The sequence below is a fragment of the Platalea leucorodia genome (assembly GCF_965183815.1).
Source record: "Platalea leucorodia genome assembly, chromosome: 19".
Taxonomy (NCBI): Eukaryota; Metazoa; Chordata; class Aves; order Pelecaniformes; family Threskiornithidae; genus Platalea; species Platalea leucorodia.
In genome coordinates, this window is record NC_138841.1 from 203,394 (window position 1) to 230,977 (window position 27,584).

At 60.1% G+C, this 27,584-nt stretch overlaps 2 protein-coding genes across 5 annotated transcripts; both read right to left on the bottom strand.

The window, feature by feature from the left end:
* Positions 1-36: 36 nt before the first annotated feature.
* Positions 37-14,338, bottom strand: MICAL1 (microtubule associated monooxygenase, calponin and LIM domain containing 1). Of its 4 annotated transcripts, none has more exons than XM_082330138.1 (26): positions 14,169-14,338; positions 9,317-9,598; positions 8,962-9,240; positions 7,948-8,155; positions 7,725-7,841; positions 7,432-7,530; positions 7,197-7,352; positions 6,878-6,978; positions 6,332-6,589; positions 5,787-5,902; positions 5,578-5,704; positions 5,247-5,319; positions 4,676-4,826; positions 4,414-4,601; positions 4,174-4,283; positions 4,043-4,093; positions 3,868-3,945; positions 3,350-3,518; positions 3,183-3,265; positions 2,628-3,072; positions 2,434-2,507; positions 2,162-2,260; positions 1,949-2,042; positions 1,766-1,865; positions 1,595-1,668; positions 37-1,492 (listed from the first exon to the last, which is right to left on the bottom strand). In XM_082330138.1, the coding sequence occupies exons 3-26, from the start codon at positions 9,220-9,222 to the stop codon at positions 1,362-1,364; spliced, it is 3,363 nt and encodes a 1,120-aa protein (XP_082186264.1). In that variant the 5' UTR covers positions 9,223-9,240; positions 9,317-9,598; positions 14,169-14,338; the 3' UTR covers positions 37-1,361. The 4 variants fall into 4 exon arrangements, with proteins under 4 accessions (XP_082186264.1, XP_082186265.1, XP_082186266.1 ...); XM_082330139.1 differs by lacking the exon at positions 14,169-14,338 and adding an exon at positions 13,461-13,777 and having other exon boundaries at positions 9,317-9,531; XM_082330140.1 differs by lacking the exon at positions 14,169-14,338 and adding an exon at positions 13,461-13,777 and having other exon boundaries at positions 9,523-9,598.
* Positions 14,339-15,258: 920 nt separating this feature from the next.
* Positions 15,259-21,317, bottom strand: LOC309598887 (uncharacterized protein; the record flags this gene model as incomplete). Its single annotated transcript, XM_082329914.1, has 14 exons — positions 15,259-15,418; positions 15,754-15,867; positions 15,957-16,039; positions 16,158-16,208; positions 16,819-16,871; positions 17,362-17,509; positions 17,812-17,943; positions 18,054-18,194; positions 18,835-18,862; positions 19,113-19,188; positions 19,488-19,551; positions 19,707-19,783; positions 20,199-20,245; positions 21,196-21,317. 14 exons carry the CDS (start codon positions 21,315-21,317, stop codon positions 15,259-15,261), a joined length of 1,296 nt encoding a protein of 431 aa, XP_082186040.1.
* Positions 21,318-27,584: the final 6,267 nt, after the last annotated feature.

Sequence of the window (27,584 nt, forward strand, 5' to 3'; positions counted from 1 at the left end):
GAGGCTTTATTCGAAGTGATGGGGGGCTTGCAGCAGGGTAGTAGGGTTCGGTACAAATGAAAGGCAAATAGGAGGGTGTTGGGAGGCGCTGAAGGAAGCAGCAGGAGGAGGGCTGAGCGCCAGGGGGGTATCACTAATGGAGGAGCCTGTACCCAGGACCCCCATGCCCGATATGGCTGGGGCTGCCATAAGCACCATTTGGCCGTGGAGGCCACCCTGCAACAACTGGGGACTCTGGAAAAGTAAGAGACGTCTGCGCAAAGGCCAGTTCAGCATTGCCAAGCAGGAGAAACCCCAAAGGGGCAATGAGGTCACGGCCACTGGCATCCCTTGTCCTCAGTGTCACACAGTGCCAGCCCTGGGCACAATCCTCTTGGGGAGCTGCTGGACAAAAAGCCCCTTCCCCAGCCGTGGGGCCTCGCAGGGAGGTTTCTGACCCTGGTTTCCTGCAGCGGCTGGGGACAGCGTGGAAGTGGCACCCAAAAGCAGTGATGCAGAGCGGTGGGATCAGCCCAGTCTGTCTGTTGCTGACCCCACTCATACAGCCAGATGTTCCTGGCTGGGATAGATGTCCCAGGCTGGGATGGATGTCCTGTGTTAGGCTGGATGTCCCAGGCTGGGATGGATGTCCTGGGTTAAGATGGATGTCCCCAGCAGGGAAGGACGTCCTGGGATGGCTTCCAGGGGCTACTCCTGATGCTGCCTCTCCACATTTGGCATCTCCACTGTGACTTGCCTGTGGTGGCCACAGTCACATCCTCGTTACCGGGAGTGAAGCCCTTCGGTGCCAGGGGCATGGGGCTGGCTGGGGAGCGATGAGCCACCTCTCCCGCCAGGAGCCTGTCCTGAGGCAGCCAGCAGCGCAGCTCCAGCATGAGGGGCTCTGCTGGACAAAACGCTTTCAATGCCCTGGCCAAGCCTCCGGGCAGTGTCCCCTCAAAGCACTGACAGCTGTGGGGCCTCCTGTGCCGGGCGAGACCCCGCTTCCCTATGGGGTTTCTTCCTCCTGCAGCAAACCCTGGGCAGAGCCACCACAGCCCCTGTGTTTCGTAGCCCCCCTGCAAATCTTGTTTTCAAGCAAGCACAAGGCAAAGGCAATCCAGCCAAGCATAGGGACACCCTCTCTGCACCCCAAAGATGGAGTGCTCCTCGGTGTCTCCCCACGCTGGCATCCACCGGGGGTCCAGCCCCTCCATGGCAGGCTTTGGCAAGCGGGGACCTGGATTCACCACAGCAGCTGCCTGCGGGCAGCTCAGACATTACCACCTTCAGAAGCAGCTCAGGGTGATGCTCAGCCAGAGGGGGACACACCACTTGTCCCCCCCCCAGGGAGGAACCAGTGGGTCCTGCGGCCACATGGATCAGGCCCGCAGCTCGCTGAGCCGCTTCTCCTCCTGGATGTGGATGAGGACATTGCGCTTGTTCACTACCTCCAGCAGCTGCACCAGTATCTCCTGCTCGGCCACGCGATCCTCGGGTGTCTTCAGGGATTCTGTAGGAGCAGGGGGCTGGAGCAGGTCTGAGTGGGCCACAGGCCAGGCCCTGCTCCCCCCACCATGCACAGGAACCCCCACTGACGTGTGCCAGCACTCACCCTCCCTGTTCATGTAGCACCGGAGCTTCTGGTCGAGCTGCCACTGCTGCTCCTCCAGCTTCAGCTCCTGCACCCTGCGGGGAGGGAAGGAGGGTGCTGGGTGCTGGGCTCGGGGGGGCTGGGGTGAGCTGAGGCCCCACACCGCTTGGGGAGCATCCCCCCAAGCCTTACGCAATCATGAGGTCTGACTCCTCGGACATCAGGCTGTTCTTCTTCTGGACCAGGTAGAGCAGCTGGTTCATCCAGTGCGTCTTCTGGTCAGCTGGGGTGCCTGCAAGGCAGTGGAGGGGGCATGAGCAGGGCACAGACCTGCTAGACGTGGGGATCACAGTGCCCTGTCCACCCTGGTCTTACCGTCCTCATCTCGGAGTAACTTCTCCAGCTTGATGCCCTGCTGCTCCAGCTCCCGGAATGTCACCTCGATCTCCTCCAGTCGCCTCTGGATGGCCTGCAAGGGAAGCACTCATCTGTGGACCGGCACCTCCTGGCGCATGGCCACCAGCAGCGGGATGGAGGGGATGGGGGACAGTGCTGGGCTGGGGACCTGGCTCTCCCCTGTCGGTCTACCTGGGCTTTGCAGAACCGCTTCATCTGGGCTTCCCTGGCCCGCCGGGTCAGTGTGCGCTTCCAGGTGGGGTATTTCTCTTCTTCTCCCAGGTCCAGGCACTGCAAAGGGATGGTGGCACAGGCAGGGGGGGGTCAGTCACCGCGCCGCACACCTCCTGCCTCAGCAGCCACGGCAGAGTCGGGCCCAGCGCCTCCATGAGAGGAGACACCAGCAAGAGCCCCAGCCACCACCCAGGCTGGTGGGGCCACCACTGCTCAGGGAAAACACTCACCAACTCTGCCATGACGCCAAAGTCTGTGCCTTCCTCTTTCTCCTCCTCTTCCTCACTGTCACTCTCCTCCAAAGCTGCCCCAAGAAAAGAGCCATTTTGGGCCAGTGCCTCAAGAGCAAGACATGAGGCACGGCAGGGTATCAGAGGGACCCACAGCGCTGCTTGGCTGGAGACTCCAACTTGCAGCCACCTACCTTCCTCCACGGCCATTTCCTCCTCCTCCCAGGCACCTTGCTCCCGCCACAGGGCAGGGAGGGCCTTGGGCGCTGCTTGGAGCCGCAGACGAGCTGGCTTTGGTGGCGGCTCAGGCTCTGCTTCGCTGGTGAGGTTCAGCGTGGACAGATTGAGCTTCTCCAGGGGCGTGAGGACGATCTTCCTCCTGCCCCTGCTCTCCTCACCCTCCTCTGCCACCCCTTGGGGCTCCGGTCCAGGACCCTCCTCCTCCCTTGCATCCCCCCTGGGCTGTGCCGGCAGCTCCTGCTCCTCCATGTCACCAGCATCTGCAGCATCCTCCGCTGCCCCAGGCTCTCCCCCCGGCCATGGGGCTGCTGGTGGGGGCTGCAGGGGACTGGATGCCCCCTCCCTGGGGGACACACACAGGCTCCCAGCATCCGAGGACAGGTGGGTGGCAGCGGCATCCTAGGGCAGAGCCAGTGGCAGAGGGGTAATGCAGCATGGGGCCATGCCCGAGCAACACCCTCCATCTTCTGCCTTTCCCTCATCATCTATGGGGATTTACAGTGACTTACCCCATCGGGCAGTGCTGGGGGCTTGTCCCGAGGCAGGTCCATGCTGGGTGGATTGGGGTAGTGAAGTGAGCAGTAAAAATGACCTGGAGGGGCCCAAACCCATGTGACAACCTGCAAGGTGGAGAATCCTTTCCTTGAGCATCCCCTCTCCCCAAAACCCGCCTCACCGTCCTCCTCGTCAAAGGTGTAGTCGCCCAGGCGCAGGGTGGCCCCACACTGCCAGCACTGGAAGCAGCCGCGGTGGAAGAAGTGTCCCTCGGCGCTGGCTCGCTCCAGGATGTATACACGGTGGCCACAGAAGTAGCAGGCGTCACTGCTCTCCCCACGGGCTGGTGGCTGCAGGGGGAGAGGACAGGCTGGGGTGGCACTGGGGTGCTGACACCCACCCTGCCCCAGGGCTTTGCTGGCAGCACAGAGGGTTTGGTGGGGGGCTTTGCCCCTCTTGCAGAGGTGCGTCTGGGTGTTCGGGACGGGGTTGCTGGCACCAGCGAGGGAGCGGCAGGTCTTGGCTCCAGAAAACCAGTTGGGTCAGGAAACAGGCAGGGAGGAGCCGGGAGCCTGTGGGCGTTTGCTTGCGCAGCCCCAATCCCAGCCCTTAGCTCGGCCCCACCAGTTGCCGGTGCCCCCCAAGCACCCACTCGCCAGGAGCTCAACCCCCCCACCTGGGGGTGACATGAGGACTGACCTGCCCTGGGTCCATCGTGGCAGTTTGCGGCGGCTCACGGGCACCATCCAGTGTGTCTCCATCCAGCCCCGCATCCAGCTACGAGCAACCCAAGGGAAGGATCAGTCTCCCGCTCTCTCTCTGGGATGGCTGCACCCTGGCAGAGCATCCCTCGAGGCACCTGGGGCAGACCTACCTCGGCGTCCCTGCGGCTCCTCTTGGCCTCAGCATCCTTCTGGGCACTGTCCTGCAAATGCAAAGGGAGTGGCTAGGATGGGGGGGACATCGTTCTGGGGTGTCATGAGGGTCTGGGTGGGGGGCCCTCACCTGGGCACGCTTGTGTGTCACATTACGGCTCTTCTGCAGCTTGCTGAGGAAGAGGATAGCCCCTCGCGTGCCCCGGGGAGACAGTGGATTCTTGCTGACCTCCTCCACCTCTGCACAGAGGGGACATGGCCCCACTGGTGGGACCCACCCTACAAGGGGGGGCACCCAACCAGCCCCGGTGGGGCTCGGGGTGGGATGACACCCCCCCACACCCCCCCTCACTCCTCCCTAATCTCACACCTGGAGAGGTCCTGAAAGCTTCATAAAACTGGCTGAGGTAGGTGATGAGCCCCAGGCGGCTGGGGTCTGCCATGGTGGCCATCTCAGCACTGGAGAGGACGGGCTGGATGCCCAGCTCCTGCTCTGCCATGTCCAGAATCATCTGGTGGGTCCGGATGGGATCCTGAGGGTCCACAGAGTCGAAGTCCCTGTGGGGAGACATGGGTACCATCAGGGTGGGCTCTGCAAGGTGGGGGTCCCAGAGGGGGTCCCAGGCACTCACACCAGGTCAGGGCGGAAGTGGTGGACAAGGGCACAGAGGGCCAAGCCACTGCTCCAGGAGGTGGTGAAGTTGGTCACCTCCACACCACGGTACCCGGCTGTGCTGGCCTGGCACCAGCTCAGCAGCTCTTCGTAGGTGTCTCCGGAGATCACTGGGGAGGCAGCACACATGTTCCCATCCCAAAGAGGCAGGGAATGAGCCCCCCAGCCTGCTCCCCCCCTCCCAGCATCAGTGCTTTAGAGGGGAAGGGGTCCCATGGGAGTGATGTGAGACCCTCCCACCATGCAACCAGCCCCCAAGGCTCAATAAACGGGTTGATAAAGCATCCGTCAATATTTCATGTCTCAGCATCAGTGCAGGCAAGAAGAAGGGGTACAGCCTCCCCCCGCAGAAGGCAGCTGGGGGGCTGTGTCTCCAGCTGTGGGCAGAGGGAACGGAAACCAGTGGTGCCACTGGGATGGAAATGCAGCCACTGCTGGGAGGAGCGGGGAGGAAAATCAGGGCAGGAGCTGCTCTGGCACGGGCTGCTGGGAGGAACTGGTGGGGCCAGGGCAGGACTGGCTGTTCCTACCGGTGCTGAGCCGGTTGTCTCTCTTCCTCTTGTGGTCCACCTCCACCATGCCCACGAGGTAGAGGTCCCGGACCTGCCAATGGGGACATACCAGTGGCAGGTCACCACCTGCACAGAGCCAGCGCAGGGAGCTGACCCTGGCAAGGGGGACACCCCCACACCTCCCTGGAACCACCTGCATCTGCAACAGCAAATGCATTAAATGTCCCGGGGAACAATAGCTTCAGCCTCGCACCCTTTGGGGACAGGGGACCACGAAAATTGATGTCACCCTGACTGCCGGGGAGGCTGGGCTGGATGGCTGCCCTGTGGCAGGACCTGGGCCGGGTACCTGGCTGGCTTTGATGGCCTGCAGGTTGATGTTGGGGTAGCGCGTGGTTGGGTCAATGCTGTACTGGCTGATGTTCTTGTTGGTGTTGTCCGGGGAGGTCTGTGAGAGGTGCTGGTAGATGCTCTCCCTGGGTGCAAGGGACAGGGCTGGGCTCAGTGCCACCATCTTTGCCCAGTCCAGGACTAGCCCAGTGGGATGGGGACACTCACCTCTCAGCCAGCACCTCCAGCGGGGGGGTCCTGGCTGCCCACCGCCGCACCATCCATGCTGCGTCAAAGGCGGCGAGGAAGCCCCTGGCCACACCGGTGCCCAGTGGCCAGAAGGGCTGCGAAGGGAAAGGCAGAGAGATGGGGCTGGAGCCGTGTGGCCGGTCAGGGCAGCTGGGAGGAGGCAGGGAGCTGCCAGGCTTGGCTGGGGATGAAAGTGGGGAGTGGCAGCGGGACGCGCAGGGAGTGGATGGGCGGCCGTCTCCGCCCCGGCCCCACAGCTGAGCTGACGCTGCTACCGGTGTAGATGCATCTGGGGAGGAGCTGGGCTTCTCCTCCACCCTGAACACCCCCAGATCTCTGGTGGGGCTGGGGAAAAGGATAACCCCACCTGCTACTGGGACTTGGGGAACCGGCCCCCGGGGATGGTGTGCACCAGGCAGTCAGGACAAGAAGTGCTCAGGGAGGGGGAATATATTGCAACCAACACATCTCGCAGGGAGAGGGGAAACTGAGGCACACGGTGGTGCTGCAATGGGGTCCCTCACCTCCACCAAGCAGTCGCCCACCAGCCCGAGGAGCAGACGGGCCCCATTGTGCTCCCGCACCAGCGCCGCGTTCTCCGAGCGCGTCATGCAGGTGAAGTCAAACATGTCGACGTCCGGCAGGTCCCGGTGATTGAGGGCAAACTCCAGCTCAGGCAGGCGGTAGTTAGTGGAGAAGTTGGCAGCTTCTTTGGCATAGCTGAGGAGGGCATCCTGGTTCACATTCTCCGGGGACAGGAGGCTCTCAATGTCTGCTTTGTCCTGTGGGGATGGGGTGAAGCTGGCCGGGATGTGGGAGGTAGTGTTTGCCCCCCCAGCCTGGGTGCAGCCAGCTCTGTGGTGAAGCCATGCCACTGGGCTTGGGGCTGTGAGCCTCCCAAAAGGAGATTTTCCCCCAGCACAGGACATCGGCACAGGCAACAGTTGCCAAAGCCCCCACCATCCCAGGGGTGCACGGTCAAACCAGCACCCATGATTTGCATCCCACCCTCCAGGGCTTTCAGCCACCCATCACTATGGGATCCTGGGGCCAGATCCTGCCCTCCTTACCTGGAGGATAACCCCCTTCTTGAGCAGGCTCTGCTTCTTGGCTGTCATGACGAAATAGTGAGTGTCGTCCTTGTAGTAGACGATGTTTTCCAGGTCAATGCCTGGTGATGGGGAAGGGACTGAGCTGAGCCACAGGGCAGAGCTAGGGCCACGGGGAGCCCCCGCACTGGGCTCAGCTGCCAAATGTCCCCTGCAATGGGGCACCATGCAGGGACACGCATCCCACCACGCAGGGGACACCCCAGGGCTGAGCCTCCAGTTGCACCAGGGGGAACGGGGACCCCCGGGCACTCTCCACACTGGGGCCAGGACCACTGACCCGTTTTGTTGTAGAGGTTTTGGAAGAACTTCTGGTTGTAGATTCGGGCCACGCCACTGATCTCAGCCACCTCCACCTCAGCCCGGCTGTGGCGGTTGATGAAGTTGGTGGTGATGCCGATAGCCAGCTTCCCCCGCGTCTCCTTCCGCTTGAACCCTGAGGGCAGAGAGAGGCATGAGCCCCTACCCAGCCCCCCCATACCAGTCCCAGAAGTGCAGGGACCTGCTGCTGTCACCTTCGGGGACAAATTTGCCGCCACCGGCTGAGATGAGGACATCGAACTCATAGTGGCTGAGGGGAGAGGAGCCAGGCTGCAGCACAGCCCTCCAGCCACCTGTGGGGAGAGGGACAGTCACGACCATGCTGGGTTTCAGCTGGGACCTGCTCTGGGAGGGGAGAGGGTTGCATCTCATCCCCCCCCAAAAGGCATGCCCCAAGGCTAGCAGAGGGACAGGGTGGCTCAGAGCGGCCACCTGCAGCCCTGTCCTTGTCCCCAGGGAAGCCACCCACCCCGCAGCAATACCTTACCCTGGCTGCTTGCCTTGCTCGCGGGGGGGATGAGTCCCTTGAACTGCACATTGATGTGCACCTCCACCCCCAGGAGCAGAGCCACCTTCAGCAGGATCAGCTGGAGCTGCCGGATACCTGGGAGGGGAGAGGGGGCACTCAGGGTTGCACCCCCCCAGGCCCTGTGCTCCCCACAGTGAGAGGACCCCAACGGTGCAGAGCTTGGTCCCCCCCCAAAACTCACTGATGTGGTCCAGTGTGCCAGTGCAGAAGCGCCCATAAAACTTCTTGGCGCCCAGCGCCCGCAGGTCGTGGATGGTGAAAGGCCAGAGGTGCAGGACATTGTTGCGGGAGAAAGAGTCCCGCTTCTCCAGCAGCACCACGTGGGCACCCAGAAACGCCAGCTCGATGGCCACCCGCAGCCCGCAGGGGCCGGCCCCCACCACCAGGCACTGCAAAGGGGATGGGTGGTGTGAAGGGGATGGGCACACCCCCCCAAGAGCCAGGGTTTGGGTAAATCCCCAGGGAGTTCAGCACCACCAAGGCAGCATCTATCCCTTTCCCCGGGTCAGGAACTGGCCCTTCCCCACTATTCCCCTTTTTCCTGGGCTGCAAGCGCTGCTTCTCCCTGCAAAGTGGGGGGCCCTGTGGGATGCCCCTCACATCCGTGCCTGCCTGAACCTTGGCTTCGCACGGGGCAATGGCAGCAATTAAAGCTCTTGGTGAGATAAGGTGTGCCCGTCTCCTGCCTGCTGTAGCCTGGGAACGGGGAGATTTCACTAGCAACAGGCTCAAAACCAGGACTCGGGTTTGATCTCCTGCCAGCCCCTGCACAGGGCTGGGGGGATGACGGGGCACCAGCACTGGGGACAAAAGCCATCAGCTCTGGGACAGGGGAACAGAAATAGGGTCCCCCAGCCCCAGGAGGACATCCTACCCCGGCATGTTCCTGTCCCCCAGAAAGGGCTTGGCAGGTCCCTCTGGCCCTTTGCAGCCCTCCATGGGGTGTGCCCAGTAAGGAGCAGCTGGGAGGAGGAAGGACACCACTGGCGGGGCGGCACAGAGATAGCATCACACCATGGGGAGGGGAGCAGTGCTAATTAACACCCTATCCGATTAAACCCCATCAACCTCCTGCCCAGCACATCCTGCATCCTCCTGGGGTGGGGGCCAGAGTGCCCCAAGGGATGCTCTCACCCCAGGGACAAGGATGCAGGGCTAGGAAGGACTCAAACCCCATGCCCCGTGTCCCCAGTACCTTGGTGCTGGCACAGGCTGTGCCCTGGTCATAGTCCTTGTGCCCGGCTTTCTTATCCAGCTTGCTCCACAGGGCCTTGGCACTCCAGTAGTTGAGGGCAGCCTTGAGGCCATGGTAGAGCTGCAGCCCACTGCCCTGCAGCCCCAGCTGCTGGCACAGCTCCCCAAAGCAGCCCAGCACCTCCTGGCACTCCCCAGCATGCAGGAATCTCTCAAAGATGGCATGGGCCGGGTTGCCTGGCTCGTCGGCCGGCACGCTCATCCCACTTCACCTGGCAGCCTGGCAAGGGATGGGAGAGATAAGCATCAGGGGGACCTTCCTGGATCCCCATCTTCAAACCCATCTGATACCAGACCTGGTCTTGGCGCAAGGCTTCCCAGCCGGGGGTGTCGTTGAGTGATGGTGCCACCAAAATAGGGGCCCTTTCCAGCAGTGGCTGGTGGAGCCTCCCCCAGATGCTGCACTCAGCGAGCCACGGTGTCACCCTGCCACGGTGACGTCAGGGGAGGGGATGGGGAGGGCTGCAGTGGCAGGAAGCAGCTTCCTCCACACGGCGTGTACCTGCAGCAGCTGAGAGCAGAGCGAGGTGTTTTGGAGCAAAGACGGCTGCTTCCTTCCTCTTCACCCTTGGCCTTGCCTGGGGGGGGATAGGGAGGAGGGTCCCAGCTGCAGGCACAAACTGCAGCTGCCCCAAAAAACAGCAAGACCCAGCCCTGGGGCAGGACCCATCCCACCAGCCTGGCTTTTGCAACCAGAGTGGGACAACTTTCCCCCCACCTCTGCCTCTGCCACCCCCAGAGCGGGGCGGAAGCAGATTAGCACAGAGGAAACACTGGTGGGGAAACCAAAAAAAGCTTAACCACCATACGAATGGCCCCATCACACCAGGGAACCCACGGGAGGAGGGGTGCAGCGCATTCCCCTGTGGACACCCCAAGCCCCCCCCACCCGTGACATCTCACAGGGGACGAGCACTCCTTGCATCCGCCTCCTGCTCCTGGCACTGTCCCCGCGCACCGTCCCAATGCCACTCTCTGTCTTTGCCCTTTTCAGACGTTGTCGCCAAGCCCTGGGGTTGGGAAAGCCTCTCCCAGCCTGGCAAAGCAGCCAGTGGAGATGCAGCGCTGCCAAGGAGGAACTGGTGGAAAGGCACGGGAAACCGGAGCACTCCTACCTTTGAACCATTGCTCTTTGCCCTCTTGCTGCGCACGCGGCAGCACCCCAAAGGCAGAAGCCGGCCCCACAGCAGGACACTGGAGGGGGGAGGATGCTGCATCAGAGCTAAGGTGCCCTCAGTGGGGCAGGGGAAAGGAGGCGTTTAAGCCTGGGCTTAAATTTTGGACGGAAAGACCAAATTCTAGCTGGGTTTCAAGTTTGGTCTCACTCCAGCAGGTTCTGACACCTGCATGGCACTTCGCAAGGCCAGCTGGAGCCACAGAGGATGCAAAACACTTCTGCAGGTCATCTTCCCTCCTGATCATCACAGCCAGGAAATCCCAGCATTTTAACCTCTTCCTTCCTGGGCAGACACAAGGATAAAGCATCCAGCCAGGCTAGAGCAGGAGCAGGCACCCACCAGTCCCCAAAGTGGCAGCATGGGGACAGAACACACGACCGATGCATTCGTGGCACGGCTATGAGACCCAGGGACAGATTTCTGCTCTTCTCCCAAGCAGTTCCAGCCCTCTGGCCCTGCCAGTGGGACAGAATGAGAAGCCTGGGGAAACTGAGGCAGTGCTGCAAACCTCACTGGAGAGGTCACGCATGCCATCTCGCCAGCTGCCTGCCCTCCTCCCGTGGGAGGCTACCCAGGCAGCCATGCTGGCTGGCCTGGCTCCAGTGCCCTGCGCTGCCCAAGCATGATGGGTTTTCCCCTGGGAGCTCACTTACAGCACTGGCGCCTGCCAAGGCCACCATGCAGCAGCCCCAGGGTGATGGGGCAGAGGCAGCTGCCTGGGCTGGGAGCATCCACTCCAGCATCACCAGCCCCTGGCTCTGAAAAAAAAACTTCTCAAGGCCTCAATTCCCACCCGACACGATGCCGGGGTAAGCACACCACCCAGGAAAGCTTTCCAGCCCCAGCACTTGGGCAGGGAGGTTTGGAGGAGGCAGAACAACAAGCCTTGTGTTACACCAAGTTTCCTACGGAAATGATGCTCGTGCTGGCACACTGTGTCCCCTTTGGCATGCTTGAACCCCCCTGACAATTGCAAGCAAGGACAGAAACCCCCATGGATACTCAGTTCCTGCAGGTTTGATGCAAACAAACAGCTTTCAGCCCACAAAAGCCAGTGCCAGTGAAGAGGGGCATGGCGCTGGGCCAGGCTGCCTCTGGCTCTGCTCTCCTCGTGAACGCCTTTTGCGTTTCTTCCTTTAAAACTGCTCCTGCGAGCTGAAGGGAGGAGGTGGAGGGGTTGCAGCCAGCCCTGACTCAGCTCATGATGGCTCTGGTTGGGGTGGCTGCAGACATGCAGCCTATGAGGACATCACCCAGGATTGGCACATGTGGAGCATCCCTGGAGCAGGGACACCCCATCCCACTTTGCAGGTCAGGGTTCCCCCCTGCCCTTGCATGGAGAGAAGCAGCCACTTGGGAGATGGAGCGGGGAGCCACCCTGGGGGTGCTGGGCTGCTGGCGAGATCACGTATCTCCCAGGCACTTGGAAATGGGGTGGGAAAGGATGCAGCTCCATACGGAGCTAATGAAAGCCAGGAGGATTTCCAGCAGCAGCAGATCCCCATCCAGCTGAGCCTCTCGCCTTGTCGCTGCACTGGCTCCCAGCATGGACCAGGCTGCTCCAGGTTTGGGATCTAGGCTGGCGACCCCTGGGCTGGGCTGCTGGGCCAGGCTGCTGAGCCCGGGCTGGACCCCAGGAAAGTCCTTCCAGCAACTTCAGGGATGGCCCCAAGGCCAGCAGGCAGGATGGATGATTTCTTGTGGCCGTCCAATGGCTTGGCCAAAGATCCTGCTTTCAACCACTGACTGAGCTGGGCCAGTGTCAGGAAGGGGTGAAGGCAGCGGGTGCTGCTCTTCCCAGTGTTATTGTGCTCAGGAGAAACATCCAGTCCTCTGCCCTAGCAAGCGCCATCCTCCCTGGGCATGGGACCAGGCAGGGAGATCGCCTTGGCTGACCCCATGGAAACCTGCCCTAATTTGGCTGGGTTTTAATCCTTGGAGGGAGGGGAAAAACCCATTGGCTCTTCTGGTTTGAGCCGGGGACGTGGGTGCATGGGCATCTCCCAGCCGAGCTCACCTTAACAACCCCCACAGTGTGGAGCTGCGGGGAGAAGGGCTAAGGAGCCAGGACAAACCTGCCACCAGCACTAGCAAGGGCAGAGGCTGGCAGCTGCAGGGACAGGGTGTCATGGTGCAGGGGGTTCCCTTTCAAGGGTGCATAACCCCCCCCCAGAAAGCACATGCCGAAATACCCCCCCTGAGGTGCAGGTCCCAGCCTCAGCTCCTGCAGCCACAGGCAGCAGAAGAGGGCACTTCTCCGGGGCATTTTGGCATTGCCCTTTGAAGGAGATCCACAAGCCACAGCCCAACCACGTGCCAGGGGGATCCCCAGGCAGAGACAACACTTCAGGAGGGAGCAAACCTGCCCCCCCTATTCTGGCTTCTCAGCTTTGCCCCCCTGCCCAGCACCAGCCCCACAGAGGGAGCTGAATTTTGGTGCGAGAGGAAGTCTGTGCATGGCCAGGCTTCGCATCCTGCATCTGTTTTCTCCTCCTGCTTCTCCTTTGCTCCCAGCCACAGTTGTCCCCATAGGGTTGGCAAGAGATGTGTCTTGGGGTACAGTGGTGAACCTCAGATTCGATTACCCAAATGTACCAGGGCCTTCATCCACCTCAGGCACAGGGGCTGGGGAACATGTCCTCTGGCCTCAGCCCTGAGATGGGGTACAGCCCTGAATCCCCAGCTGACGCTCACTCCCAGGGGCCCATGGAGCATCGGGCAGAGGGATCGGGATGGGGGAAAAGCGCTTAGCAAAGTGCTCCCCATCCCACTCGGCACTGGGAGCACTAGTACTGGGAATGGAGTCGAGGAGGAGGAGCGGGGGCTGCTCTCTTTTCCCTTTGTCCCAGGGGGAGCAGAGCCCAGGGGCTGGAGGGGAAAAGCAGCAAGGACGGGGTGGGGCGACCCCGCTGCCCCCGGGAGAGGCTTTGGGGAGGGGGCAACCAGAGACAAACCGCTCCCCCGCCACCGAGCATCCCCACTCGGCATCCCGGGGACACGCAGGACACGGACACGGCGGGGCTGAGCGCCCCGCCCAGCACCCCAAAATCACCACTCGGTTTTGGCACCCCCTCCGATCCCCGGCTTGCGCAGCAGGGCGGGGCCCGCAGCGATGCCCTCCGCGGGCCGAGGGGACTGGCCGGCAGGATGCTGTCCCCTCCGTGCCCGCATCCGAGCGGGGGGACACGGGGGTGGGGGGCAGCAGGACCCTGACACCCCCCCCCCCCAGGGATGCTCTGCCCATCCCTACCCCTCCACTCACCTCCAGAGCCTCTCGGAAGGGGAAACTGAGGCACAGCCCCGGGGGTGGGGATGGGCTCAGGGCTGCTTGCAGCCGGGCGAGGACGAGCAGGAAACGGGCTCCAGCTCCGCAAGCAGCTGCCGGCTGGCCCTCCCTCTCCTCCCTTCTCCTCCCCTCCCCCACGGCCGGGGGGACCCAGGCGTCCCGGCTGCTGGAAGGCGGTGCTGGGAGCAGCCCAGCTCCTGCTGGGGCGGAGCGGGGGGGGCTCCGGCTTTGTGCTGCTGCAAATATTGCTGCAATTGGGTTTTTGCAGTGCTGGAGGCTGAGCGTGTCGTCCCGTGTCCGTCCCCCCCCCACCCGCGAGTGGCAGCCCTGCCCTCCCCACGCCGCGCCGGGAGGTTCGGAGCAGGGGATCCACAGAGCAACCTCGGCTGGGTTTTTTTGAATTTTGGGGTGAGAAACGGGCCTTTTTGCAAAGCAAATGAAACGATTCGGGTGATGAAACAAAACCGCTTCGCTTTCCGCCCCGGCTCTGGCTGCTGCGCCGTACTTCCCCTTGCAAGCAGAAATAGAGGCCAGGAGGGAGCTGTGGGCACAGGGGGGACCCACTCAATGCCAGCCCCGGACCCCGACCAGTGTCCCAGACCACCACAGCCCTCGTGGAAACTTTTGGGATGATGTTTCCACCTGGGTCCTCAGGTGGGAATGGCCCCAGTGGGGTGAAGGTACCTTGGGGCAGAGGATGGAGCCGCTGGGGTCACCGAAGATCACTCCTGGCTGGGTGCTTTTTGAGGTTTTCTGGTGGTTGTGTCCTCGGGGTGCTGCTGGCCGCTTGCCACATGCCAGGGTGGACGTCACAGTGAAGGGGCTCACGGGCCAGTGACGCGCGGGGACAACCTGCCACGAGGCTAGGGACTGTGACTCAAGGACACAGGGCGACAGCTGGCATACGGGGCGGGGGTTACGTAGGCTGCCTGTGAGTCACTCGTGGCACTGCCAGAGGCCGTGATGAACAGGGCCAGACAGCCCAGCACCTCCATTCCTCCTTCCCCCAGCCCCCTCAGGCCTCTTCCCAGGGGTCCCAGTGCATACCCGACCACCGCCCCCCGGCCCCTCCCCGCAGCTCGGCCTGGGTCTTTCGAGCCCACCAGCCTCCTGCAAAGCTGCTGGGTGCAGGCACAGTGGAGCCCACCCACGTTTCGGGGCCGCAAGAGGCCAGGGCGGACACGGAAACGGGGCGTCTGCGTCAAACCAGGCGATTTTCCCAGGCGCCGGAGCAGTCGGAAACAGCTCCCTCTGTTTGTGAGCTCTTTGTGGTGCCGTGGAAAAGTCTGAACACTGACCCGGGGCTGTCCTTCCAGCCCCAGCTTTGTCCCCCAGGCAGCAGCAAATGAGCATTACATCTTAATTACAGCTCCCCAGGCAGCAAGGACCGAGGACATGCCCTGATGAAGGGCGCCTGGCCAGCACAGTGGGACACGGCTCTAACACAAACCCGCCAGCCATGGGCAGCCTGGTCTCTGTCCCCAGCACAGGGGGACATGCAGTGGCATCCCTGCACCCCTTGGTGTGCCAAGAGAACAGGCAAACTCATAGCATTGATGAGAGCTGCTGCAGTTCCCTGAGCCCTTCATGCCTGTAAGGTGGCTCCAACCAAACCTCAGATCCTAGCACAGGGTGTTCCCCTCTGCTCCAGCATTAAAATTCCCCCATTTTTCCTCCAATTTTATTATTCTAGGGTTTTGGTGTTTTACGGTGCAGGGAAGGAGCAGCGATGGAAAATGGGTGCCTCCTGGCCACACCCCCCTCCCCGCTCCAGCTAGGCCTTGGGCGATGCCGCGGGTTGCAGCCGCTGCAGCTCCAGGATGCGGATGAGGAGGAGGAAGGCGATGCTCAGGAGAAGCAGCCAGAAGAAAACCCAGTAGTGCTGCGGGAGGAAGAGCCACGGCCGCCACAGCTCCACTGGGGACCCCTTGGACCTGGGGAGAAGGCAACCGGGGGACACGCGTCATCCGGGGCAGAGAGCAAATCCCACCTCCGCCCCAGCTGGGGATGAGGAGTGTGTTTAACTCAACCCCAAACCTCACTGGCCCTTTTGCAAACCCAAATTGCAACAAGCCCAGGGAGGGCATGGGTGACCCACAATGCATGGGGGACACTGAGGCAGAGCAGGGTCAAGCTGGGGCAGCCGAGCAACATCCCAGCCTCCCATCACCAAATCCCCAGCCTGTTTCCCATGTGCTGGCCACCATGGGACCACAGACTATCCAACAGCTGCGGGGGGGATGCTGGGCACACACAGGGAGCTGCTCACGTCAGCCCAAGCTGCTCTGGCTCCTCATCCCCTGCACTTGAGCGTCTGCCATCTGCCTCAGCCGCCGGCTCCCTGGTCATGGCGCTGCCCAGGCCCTGTGGCTCCAGCTCGCTCCTGGGGAGGGAGAGGAAGGGGTGCTGTGCCGTGCCCCATGGACGAGCAGCAGCCGGTGCCGTGGCCTCCCTGCCATCCGGTGCAGTTACCTCTGGGTGCTGGGCTGGCACTGGGCCCCCTCCCTCTCTGGCTCGCTGGCCAGGGCTGCTCGGCTGTCAAGGCTGGCACCTGGCTGGGCACCAAAGGTGGGAGCATCAGTGGGCACCCAGACCCCCGGTAGCACCAAGCCTGGGGACACATGTCCGACAGTGGGCACAGCTCCTGTCTGTACCCCCTGTGCATGTCCTTACCAAGAGCTGCTTGGGGATGACGGCGATGCTGACTCTGCGGCGGGCAGACCCCTGCAATAAAGGGGCTGGGGGTGAGCACTGCGCCAGCTGCCTCCCTGTGCTCCCCATCCCCTCCTTCCCCACCACCTCCCCAGCACAGGCAAGGGACGCTGAGGAGGAGAAGGGATGCTACCAGCTTCCCACTGGCCCTGGCACTAAAGGGGGAAGCCGGAGAGCTGGTGAGATGCGGGAAGGTCAAAGCCAAGAGGTTTGTGGCTGTCCTTACTCTTCAAGCCGTGCCAGCAGGGCTGCCTAACCCCCTCCCCGAGCGCTCCCCTACCTCTTGAGCTGTAGGGGAATCAGTGCCGAATTCGAGCTGGTGCTAGAGAACAGCCAAGCCTGCGGCTCTCACGCTATGACCCTGCAATGCAGAGGTACCTGCCTGAGATCTCCTGGACAAGCAACCCCCATCCCCGGGCACCCTGTCTCCCTGCAGCCCTCCGAGGCTTCCCCTACATTTTGCCTTGTCCCTGGCATTTCTAGCAGATCTTGACCACAGCAAGCAGCTGGCAGGAGTGGCATTGCCCGGGGACTAGCAGGTGTGTGGGGACCAGCGAGCAAGGGAGAGCAGCAGGGCATGGGGAGGTGGTGGCTCTGGGGCTGCTGAACTGGCACCAGTTACCTGCTGGAAAGTTCGCATCAGGGGGTGAGGCCTCAGCCGTGGCTCTGCATCGTCTGGGAGCAAAGAGAAGCAGCCTTACATCACTCCCCAAAATTATGATGGGGCTGATGCACAGACGGTTGCAAACCTCCCTCCCATGGAAAGCTGTCCTGGCCACGTGCTCTTGCTTAGCACAAATCACAGGAGTGCCCTGGCCAGGGGGACCTTGCTTGCATGCATGGTGATGGCATGCATGGGGTTTGGTGTCCAGGGACAGAGCGTCCTTTGTGTGCCCCGTGCCCCCTGCCCTGCATTCCCAGCTGGGCCGTGGGATGATGGCTCTCTGGCCACCAGCACCTGCTCCCACACTGCGTCTGCTGTTACACTGGCCCCTTGCATTTGTCATCAGGTCCCAGCTGTCACCTGCCCCTGGTCCCCGGCTCACACAACCCACCAGCTCTGTGGTGCAGGGTCACACTGACCCCTGGGGGGGTTTGGGACCAAATCCCACAGGGTCACCCCGTGCAAACCCCGCATGGGCCCCGGCAGCAGAGCCCACCTCACCCTGGGTCTCTGCCAGCTGCCGGTTGCGGGAGTTTTGCTGGATCAGGCGCTTCATCTCCTCCAGCTCTGCGTGCTCCCGCATGTGGTGCCGCTTCAGGTTCTCCACATGCTGGACCATCACCTCCGCTGCTCGACTCATCCGGGCCTCCTGCGGATGGGCAGGAGGGGGGATCAGGCCCTCCATCTCCTGGTCCCTAAGGACCCAGGTCCCTGCCAGTCCCTCAATGTGCATCCCACAGTGCCTCCACCCGAGGGGTGCAAATGCATCCCCTTCCTGTTCCCAAGGGCAGGCAGATCCCTTGCACCCTGGTATGTGCAAACATGAGGTCAACGCCAGCACCACGAGGAGGAGGGACAAACCCCAGCAAGCCCAGGGACGGGTTCCCCAGCCCAGGCACAGCACCCTCCATCCCTCCTGGCCCCAGCGGGAGCCCCAAGCAATGCACAGACCTGATGTACAGCCCCCAGCTTCTCCGCAGCACTGGTTGCCCGCTCGACGGCAGCTGCCAGCACAGCCAGGCTGTGCTGCAGCTGCTCCAGTGTCTCCTTGCAGCCTGCGTCAGCGCACGATGAGCCCAGCCTCTGTGGAGTGAGAGGGGGAGGATGGAGCTGCCAGAGCCAGGACTTTGAGTTGTCCAAACCCCTCTGGGGCTGAAAGCAGATGCCAGCCCACTGCCCTGGTGCCCACCTACCTCCAGGGCAACCCGGCACTGCCCCAGCTCCTCCTGGATGTTTTCCTCTGCTGCGTCCCGTGCCCGTTTTTCCACCTGCACCCGTTGCTGCAGGGTGAACACATCACAGCGAAAAGCCAGGGCAAGGTGGGCAAAGGCTGCCTGCAGGGTAGGAGGGCAAGAGGTGGGACACAGGGCAAAGGGGAGGCCACCAGGGCCATGCGCTGCTGTCCCCAAGGCACAGACAGACCCTCCCTAGCATGCCACCAAGCAGTGCAGTGCTAACGATAATTAGCACTTGCCTTGCCCCAGCACCCGTTAGGCACGGGTGGGGACAGCACCCATGAGATGCCAGCCTGATGGAGACATGTGCCCCAGGCAGCTGATAACGCATGGAAATCCCAAGCCCTCCTGGCAAGAGCACGTGCTGGGCAGACACCAGCCCTCGCTGCAGGTTCTGGCTGACAGCGGAGCCTGACTCAGCCCTGGCACTTGCAGGAAAATTATTTTTATTAGCTCAGCTTCCACCACCTCCCTGGCTAAGGGTGCTCTCAGCAAGCTGCAGAGCACTTTGTGGGCTTGCCGGGCACGCAGAGGATGGGCTCATCTTGCCATAGAAATGCAGCTGCCTCTGAATGCCAACAGCATCACTGGGAAAGGGATTTGTAAGGCAGCTGCCAGGGGACTGCGGTGCCTGGAGGGCGGCCAGGAGCAGGACACAGCCCCAGGACTGTGAGCCAGCAAGGTGTTGGTCCCTCTGTCCCCCTTCCCCAGCCCACCCGTGGCCCCCGGCAGCCCTCACCTCCACATCCTGCTCTGTCAAAGCCACCCTGCAGAAAGAAAAGTGCTGTCAGGGATGGCGGCACCACGGGGACTGCATGCTGAAAATGCCCTTGGTCCACTCCCAGGGGTGCCAGGGATGCTAGCCACCACTGGAAGTGGTGACACAAGTGCCTCTCGCCTAGAGAGCGGCTCTTGTGCAGTGGCAAATGAGGAAAGTCCAGTCCCTGGATGACACGGTGCCCTAGGACCCCCCTGTCCTGTAGAGCCTGGAGGGACGCAGGTGCTCACTGGTCTTACCTGTGCAAGCCTAGTCTTTCCAGCACTGAGAGCTCACTGGGGAAACTCAGCAGTGGCTCCTCTGGGGTTTCTGCATCTGCAGGGAGGCAGTAACACCATGGGAGAGACCACATGTGAAGGCTTTTCCTTGGCCTTCCCTCCTCCCTCTGCCCTCCTGCCCCAGCAGGGAGCAGGTGCCTGTGGTGTGGGACCGTCCCAATCCTTCTCCCAGCATCAGCGGGGCTTCAGGTCCCCCCAGGCCAGTCCCCCCTTCCCCATGTCCCCACCAAGGGAGACGAACCCCATCAGGCCACACTGTTGCCAGGCTCATCCCCAGCTACTTCAAGCTTTCACCTAATGGGACCCAGTTGGAATGTGGGATGGGGACTCACCCACCTTCCTCAGTCCCGTTACTATCCTCGGTGCACACAGCCAGCTCCTGCCTGTCCGTCCTTGGCACCTGGAGGGGCACAAGGGCACTATCGGAGCAAACCCTTCCCTGGTGCTGGACGTCATCCCGAAAAGAGCAGCACCGAGAGGCTGGGGGTCTGTCTGAGCCCAAGGGGCTGAAGAGGGAAGGGCCCCCCCAACTTGTCGCCCTCCCCTCCCTCTCACCTCACTGACATGCTCCACACTCTGCTTGCTCCCGGTCAAAACCCTGTCTGGGTGCCCCTGGGGACTGCTCATCCTCCCTGGGGACAGAAAGGGTGGTGGGAGCTGGGCGGCAGCATCCCCTCCCCAGCCTGACACCACTTCAAGGGAGACCCTCAAAACCACCAGTGGCATTTCTGCAGCCTGCAGGCTCCCAGCGTGCACGGGATGAGAGATGCCCCCCAAAATACCTCTATGGGGTTAAGGGAGCTGCAGCCAGGCTGAGCCAGGGCAGGGGACGGAGCGCAAGGGGTCTGGTGCAGCAAGTGGGCTACAGCTGGAGAGGCAGATCCAGGGGATAGGGTTGGGGTCCCAGGGCTGGAAGGGGTGTGAGGTTGCAGGCAGGTGCTGCCAGGCGAGGGGACACCCTCCTGCTGGACCCATGCAATGCTGCTCAGGGAGGAAAGGTGCAAAAACCACCCCTTTCCCCCCATCCCCACCCTGGGCTGCCCTTACCTTCATCTGGAGATGTGGGGAGCCCGGCCAGCTCTGCCTGCTGCTCCCTGCAGACAGAAGCCTGGGTAAACCCCAAAGAAACTCCGGCAGCAGAGGCAGCATCCCACCCCCTCTGCCCTCACCCAACCACCACGGCACCCCTCAACAGGATGCTGCTCCAGACCTGGGTCCTTTCCGAGCATCCTCTGCAGCCCGCTCTGTCCCTGTCCCCGTGCCCGTCCCCATCCCCACTCTCCCTGGCACGGGCACAGCAGCCCCCTCCGCTCCTGCAGCCGCCGCAGAGCCGCCACCAAGGAGCCTGCCGAAGCCGTTTCCAGCCAGCAATGAGTCACCGTCCCACGGCTGTGCTTCTCCTCAGCACTTTTTTTTTTTTTTTTTTTTTTTTTTTTTTTTTTGCCCTGGCTGCCAAGCGGACCTTGCTGCGAGCCAGCCTCTTCACAGGCACCACAATAAACCCATCTGCCAGCAGAGCCCGGGCACCATCTCACATCACTGCCACGGGGATGGCAGGCCTTGGTACATGCTCTTGCCCCCCCAAAAAGTGCACTGGGATGGCCTTGCCACCCCAAAACCCTGTCCTGGGTGCAAGGAAGTCTGGCAGCTCTGTAACATCCCTGCTCGCTGAGGCTGGGGATGCTGGAGCACACCAGGGATGGCAGGTCACCTGCGCATGGAGATACAGGGGCTGCCATGCAAACAGCCCTCTGTGGCCTCGTGCTGGAGCCTAGCACCCAACTGGGAAAGGGTTTGAACCTCCAAACTTTGCTCCTGGCTCTGGAAAGGGCTACAGCAGGGCTTTTCCATCTCCTACCTGCAAGCCTGGGGGTCATTTCCCAGGAGTGGGTGCCTGCAGGAGAAGGGGCCGCTGTGCTGAAATGATGCTCGGTGCCTTGGAGCAGGGTGATGCTCCAGCCAGCATCATCCCCCTTGCCTGGCACTGCCATCCCTGTCCCATCCTCACCCTGAGAGCTGTGGGGCAAGCCCTTCATGCACATACCTCCAAGGCGACGGGCTGGGTCGGCAGCTTGTCCTCTGCCGCTGCCGCCGTCGGAGCCCCTGGGTGAGTCCCTGCACCTCCTCTTCCCCCTCTCCCAGCGAGGTCCCTGTGAGCGTCTTCATTTGCAAAGTGCGGAGGCTCCAGGACCAGCACACCTATCATGAGAGACACATATTAGCTGTGCGCAGATGGGAGAACGCCTCTAAATGTTATATTTTTAAAGCATTTTCTCACCCAGCAGGAGCTCCAAGCTCCTCTGCTTAGCGTGGAGGCATCTGTGGGAAAAGAGGTGGGGAGGCCCACTGCAATTCAGGAGGATGCTGCTGGGATTCGGGCGGGCACAGAGAGAGGTGAATGAGGAATTTATTACAAGCCCCATTTCTGTGCAGCGCTGAGGGTGGACTTTCCCGCTTGCCACCCCCATTACATTCTCACGGGGCGATCCTCACTTGGGGCTCACAACATGAGTTTGTCTCCATGGGGGAAGATAAATTTGCACCCACCTACCGGTGTGAGCACCTGGTGCAGAGCGGGAGCAATCTGCTATACCCCAGGCAGGGGACAGTCCAATCCCTGAGCATCCCTCTGCCAGGCTGGCTCCCAGATAGACAAATGTAAGAGATTCCCGAGTCCAAGGAAGCTTGGGTATCTCATTTAAGCTGTTCTGCAATGTTTAAAAATCAAAGAAAGCTGGCAGAAAATCCAGAGAGTTCCTCTCCCAGCCCAGGGTAAAGTCACTGTGCAGAAGGGACTCTCCTGCAGGATGCATCTCCTCAGGAGCTGTGCCCACAGACATGCAGATATGGGGCAAAAGGAGATGATTTTTTTTGGCTGGGACACGAAATGCAGCAGAGATTTAAGGGGACAGAGAGCAGGGACTGGTTGAAGCCCTGCGTGCCTACACAAAGCCTTGGCCAAGGTCAGTCGCCCCAGCACCGAGTGGGGCCATCACCCATCTTGCCCCTGTGCCAAGTGGGGCCATCACCCGTCTCCCAAAGCCTGCTCAGCCCTGATGGAGATGTAAAAGCAAGCAGCACTTGGCATCTGTCAAAACAAGCCCATTTCATGCCTGTACACTGGAAATAATTGTCCCCAACGCCTCTGCCAAGGGGCCTGGGAGATCAGGCCACCAGGGATCAGCCAAACTCATCACATCATTAGCAAGCATCAGAGTTTTCCCAAGGGCTGGTCCCTGCTGCAAAGCACTCACTAACATCCATGGCAGACCCTGCAGCCTGCTTTACTACAGCTTAGCCAGCCTTACAGACGCTCGCTCCTTATCTTTGTTTTACAGATGGAAATACAGAGGCACACAGCTTGTTTGCCCAGCATGGCATAAAAACCCCCCCGGGAAGCCAGACCGAGCACTTTCCCTCAGCTCAGAGACTTTACCAAATACTCCCTGGGTCGTTACCTGCCTGAACTTGTCTCAAGTAGCCGAAGGCAGATGCTGGGGCCACCCAGCTTGGACCTGGCACTCGGCGCTGTTGGGTCCCCGGCAGACCCGGGAGCGGGGTCAGGGGACGCGGTGTGACCAGCAGATGGTGGGTCGGGGGGTGCCAGGGCCCCACACGGTGCAAGCTGCTGGCGGCAGAGTCTCCCTGCAGGGGAGGGCGACCGCATCTGCGGCAGAAGAAGCTGCCAGGGAAGAGCTCGATGCAAGAAGGCCTTTAAAGGACATGCACAAGAGTGGCTGGGAGCTCCCTGCGCAGGGCCGGGGCGGGCTGAGCAGTTTGCAGGTGGCCAGGCGACCTCTGTTTTCGGTGCGGGGCCGGATCCTGCACCCGCTCTTTGGAGGTGACAGCTGTTACCCAGAGCTGGAAGAGACCACGGCTGTTCCTTCTGTGCCCGGTGTCTGCAGAGCAGAGCAGACCTGAGTCTCAGCATCTCCCTGGCAGGAGGCTCAGGACAGGGCAGTGGCACTCAGGACCTCCATGGAGATGGGGGAATCCTTCATGGGGGGCTCAGCACGAGGCTAAGCCAGGATGGCTGACGAGGAGCCCCTGTAGCATCATATTTGATAATGCAGGGAAGCTGCTCTGCCCAGGGCCCCCATCCCTCCTGCCCCTCGTAGCAGCCCCACTTTCCCCCCAGCCATCACCCCCACTGCCCTTCCCCTGCCCCACTCCTTTGCTCAAATCCATCACATCCTCTAAAGCTGCTTTCTTCCCCTAATGAGCTTACATGGAGTCAGACCTGATGCTCAGTGCTACAAGGGACCAGGCTGCAGGCAGGCAGCTGCTGTTAGCCTCCCCACGCCCGGGGACCCTGATGTACTACAAGGAACAAGGCAGGTCCTTGGGGTCTGCAAATCTCATAAGCCCTCAGAGGTCAGCCAGCAAACGGTATCTCCCAGCCCCGGGGCAGGGCTGGCCCAGCCTCATGCCCATCTGCCAAGTGTGCAGGATGCAGCCCTAGGTCCAGGGAGCAGCCAGGGAGGACTGAAAGAGCCCATTTGCAGCTTTGAAGCAGGAAATGTGCTGTACCACAGTGGGATGAGGCTTTGGAAATGGCTATCAATAATGGTCCCCACCAGGTCAGTATTTCAAACGTCCTTGAAGCTTCAGAGATGGGTTTTCCCCTCTTGGGGCAAACACCTCCTGCTCAGACCTGATCCAAAAGCAGAGCTGCTGAGAAATCATGAGCCATCTTATGAGAAGAATAGCCCCAAATTCTTGTGCTGTCTTCCCTGTAACACACATACCTAGCAACACAAGCTGTGGTCTGCATGATTAGCACCAATTAGTGACAATTAACGCATCCTAAGTTCATACCACCACCACCAGGAAGACACCGGACATACTGCAAGGCAACTGGCACTGTCACCGTCTGCCTTATATTCTTATATATCCCCTGCCTTTGCTTAAAATATCTTTCCCGGGATTTCCTCTCTTCCCCATTCCTCTGTTTGCTGTCCATCTCCAAGAGTTTCCAGGTGCAAGGGCTGACCACTTGTGCTTCTTTTCAGAGAAGGATTTGCCAAGACAATGCTTCCCGGAGCGAGCAGGTCGCCTGGCCCAAGCTGCAAGAGGATACTCAGGGCCTGCAATGGCAGAGCTGGATCCATCCCACAGGTGGGTACGTCCATGCATGTCTGTCCAGAGGCAGCTGAGCCCTGGGTGCTGTGCAGCAGTGATAACCCTGAGTAGCAGAGCTTCCCCCCTGCCCCTTAACCCCAGTGCTTTCCCAGTCCCTCAGCAAGTTTGCTGTCTGGCTGGTATCTCGAAACACAGATGAATTCTCCAGGCACGAAGTCAGGTTTGCATTAGCACTGCCAGTCCCATCACTGGGCTAACTCGCCTCTGGCCACCCCTTTGTTTCAGAAAGGGGGGACTCGAGCACAGGGGAAGACCCTTCCTTTAGGCTGAGACTCAGCGGATGGAGCCCAGCACCCAATTGCTGCGATGCCATTCCCCTCCTCGAGGACCTCCCCCTGCCTGCATTACATGAGGGTCTGCTTGGGCACATGGGTCTAAACTATACATTTTATTGTTGAGTGCTCTTTCTAGCCAAGCACAAGGTCTCTCCTTGACAGAGCCTGCAGCCAAGACTCCTGTAGCAGGGCATAGACATAAAAGCACCTTCGCAGCCTAATGCTGAGCAGACAGAGGGTACAAAACCAGCTTCCCCCGAGGATGGGCAGTGCAGTCGCAGAGGCTGGAGAGCTCAGGGAATGGAGGACAGACACCACTGAGTACACCAGTGCCTTGCCTTCAACACAGTCTGGTCCTGCTGGTCCCATCCCCACAGAGACCCTGCTTCCTCCCCAAGAGCAGCAGCCTGGCACTGGGCTGGCAGCAGATCAGGCTCTGTAGCCTCTGCTCTAGTGTCCTGGCAGGTCCACAGCTGCAGCTAGTTGCTCCATGGAGAACACAGACCTAAGGACACCATTGCATTGGTTCCCCACACCAGAATAGAGATTTTCTGCTCAAAAACTCCTCTATTCCCCTCACACACACATGTGCCAAGGGGTTCAATAAGAGGCAATGCCTCTCTTTGCAAACCATCCCATTCAAAGAGCTTCTAAAAGCATTTCCTAAAAGCACCCAGGGATTTTTACGTATTTTTATTTTTAACCTGGGAGCATCATGATTACAATCTAGCTATTGTATGGCCTCAAACAAGCAAAAGCAGCCCAGCTCCCCATGCACAAACCTGTTCAGCGGGGATCAACAAGACCCTGCTGGGAGATCTCTAGCCCAGAGAGGTGAGTGGCAGCAAGCTGCTGTGGGCTCTGGCTTTGCCCCTCATGTCTTCTTCCAGCAAGGTCCCACCGGTGAGACAGCAGCCTACTGCGACGGCATCTTCCCGGGGCTTCTCCTGAAGCTGAGCTGAACTTGCAGCTCCGATTGCAGAGATTGTGGTCATCTGGATTATCCACTTCTTGGAGGAAAGCTGCTCAGACTGACACTGGCTGCTACTGCTGATGTGGCAAACATGATTTAATAGGTCTGTGCAGGGGGCCCAACCATAAAGCAACACCCCAGCCCTCCAGCAAATTCATCTTCGTGTGGCCCTGATCTCCCCAGCTGACAGGGACCTGGCAGCCACCAGACTGCCCAAAGGAGAACATGATTCTTTTATTATGATGAAAAGGTTGTTGGCAAAAAAACAGATGAGAAGGAGGGGTTTTGCTTCTTTTGGTTCAGTTTTAAATTCCAGGTTGAAAAAAGAAGACTGATGAGCCTTCCCCTGAGCAGTTCAGCCTCACATCTGGGTGTCACAGCTACCAGATTTCAATACAAAACTGCATCAGCATATTGGGGATTACGTGCATATGATTAACAGTTCGTCACTGAAACACAGTTACCTCCAAGGAGAAGCAGGGTGACTTTATCAGCTCCCAGCATTGCTGCAGGAGGGGACACAGCAACTATCTGGCCATGCCTGCAGCTCCGGCTTGGAAAGGGGCAGCCCCTCAGGGAATGGATACAGACCATTTTCAGGAAAGAAGCCGAGTTTCAGCCCTTTACAACAAGGTATTGCATGGACTAAGGTGATTTGGCTCCTATGTGGCTCTGACACCTGGCGTTTAACATCCATGGATGCAGTGTTCGCACGCCTCTGCCCACCCGAAAGGAAGTCTTCTGCCGTCTGATCATGGCACCAAGATGCCACTTGAGGAGTGGAGAGATCATCTTGTCATGAAACTGGTTCAAAAATCACCGGAGGAGGATGGGGAGGCAGCAGAGTAGACAGATAACCCATTCAATTGCATAATATTAATTTTCTTTAAAAAAAAAAACAAACAACAAACCTATTAGGCCAAAAAGGGAATTACCCTCCATAGCGTGAAGGAGGTAAATTTCTACAAACAGAATAGGAAGCAGATAAGGAGCTACTGTCAAATATCTCAAGTAAATTGGCTGAAAATTATACACTGCGTTCTACAAACAGCCTAGGAAACATCTAAAACAAAGCTTCAGACCTTTCCCTTCACCAACACTGCTAATAAATCACTGCTAATCAAACCCAGCCCTGGCTTTCCCTCCACTCCTGGATAAGATTCTGCTGAACTATAAAACCTGACTCATGTTTTATGCCACGTCCACCTCTTTGCACTGTTAAGGCTGGATTTTTAAGTTCTTGAGAGGGTCAAGAGGAGTCAAAAGTAAAGTTTTCTGTGCAGGTGCTACCAACCACCACACAAATAAGCAGTTTTCCCCCAGCACGTCTGATATCTCCAGGGTTCGCTTCCAGTTCTCCTAACGTGACTGTTATCTCGCACGTACACCCCATAGGAATCCATTGTACATGATAAGCTGCAGCCAAAAGCAAAAACAGGGCTAAGAGGTCTCTTTCCACAAGCCAGTGTAATGCTTCCCAGCAGAACAGGAACTCCCCCTTGCAGTTTGCAAAGCCGATGCCTGCTTGACTACTGTTTCTTGCAAAAACCACGTAGGCTGGCCCAAAATGCAGCTCCCAGTATCTCCAGATGAGTTGGAAGTGCAAGCTGCATACAGCATGTAGCAGCCAAGAACAGCCTGTCAAAATGAGACTGTTGCCTAAAGAAACCAGTAAGCAGTTACAAAATCAAACATCCGTCAAGGAGGAGACGCACACCACGGCCAGGAGATTTCAAACCCTGTATTGCTGCCCAGTCCATAGAGATGCCGGGGCTTCCCCACAGTGCTCTAGATGTACACAGCACGCGTGTTCTTCCAGTTCTTCTTCAGCAACAACACCAGGAATCTGACAACCAGGTAAGTTTTGGAGATGAGTTTGTCCTCGGTCATCTTCATGTGACCAACAGCCACAGCCAGACAGAGCACTGGGGACAATGACACCGAGGTCGCTTGGTAGAAGCTGTGCAAGGAAACTGTGAAGACCACAGCCTGCTACCTAATAAAGCCAGAAGAGCAGGCTCAGACCTTGATGATCAGGGCACA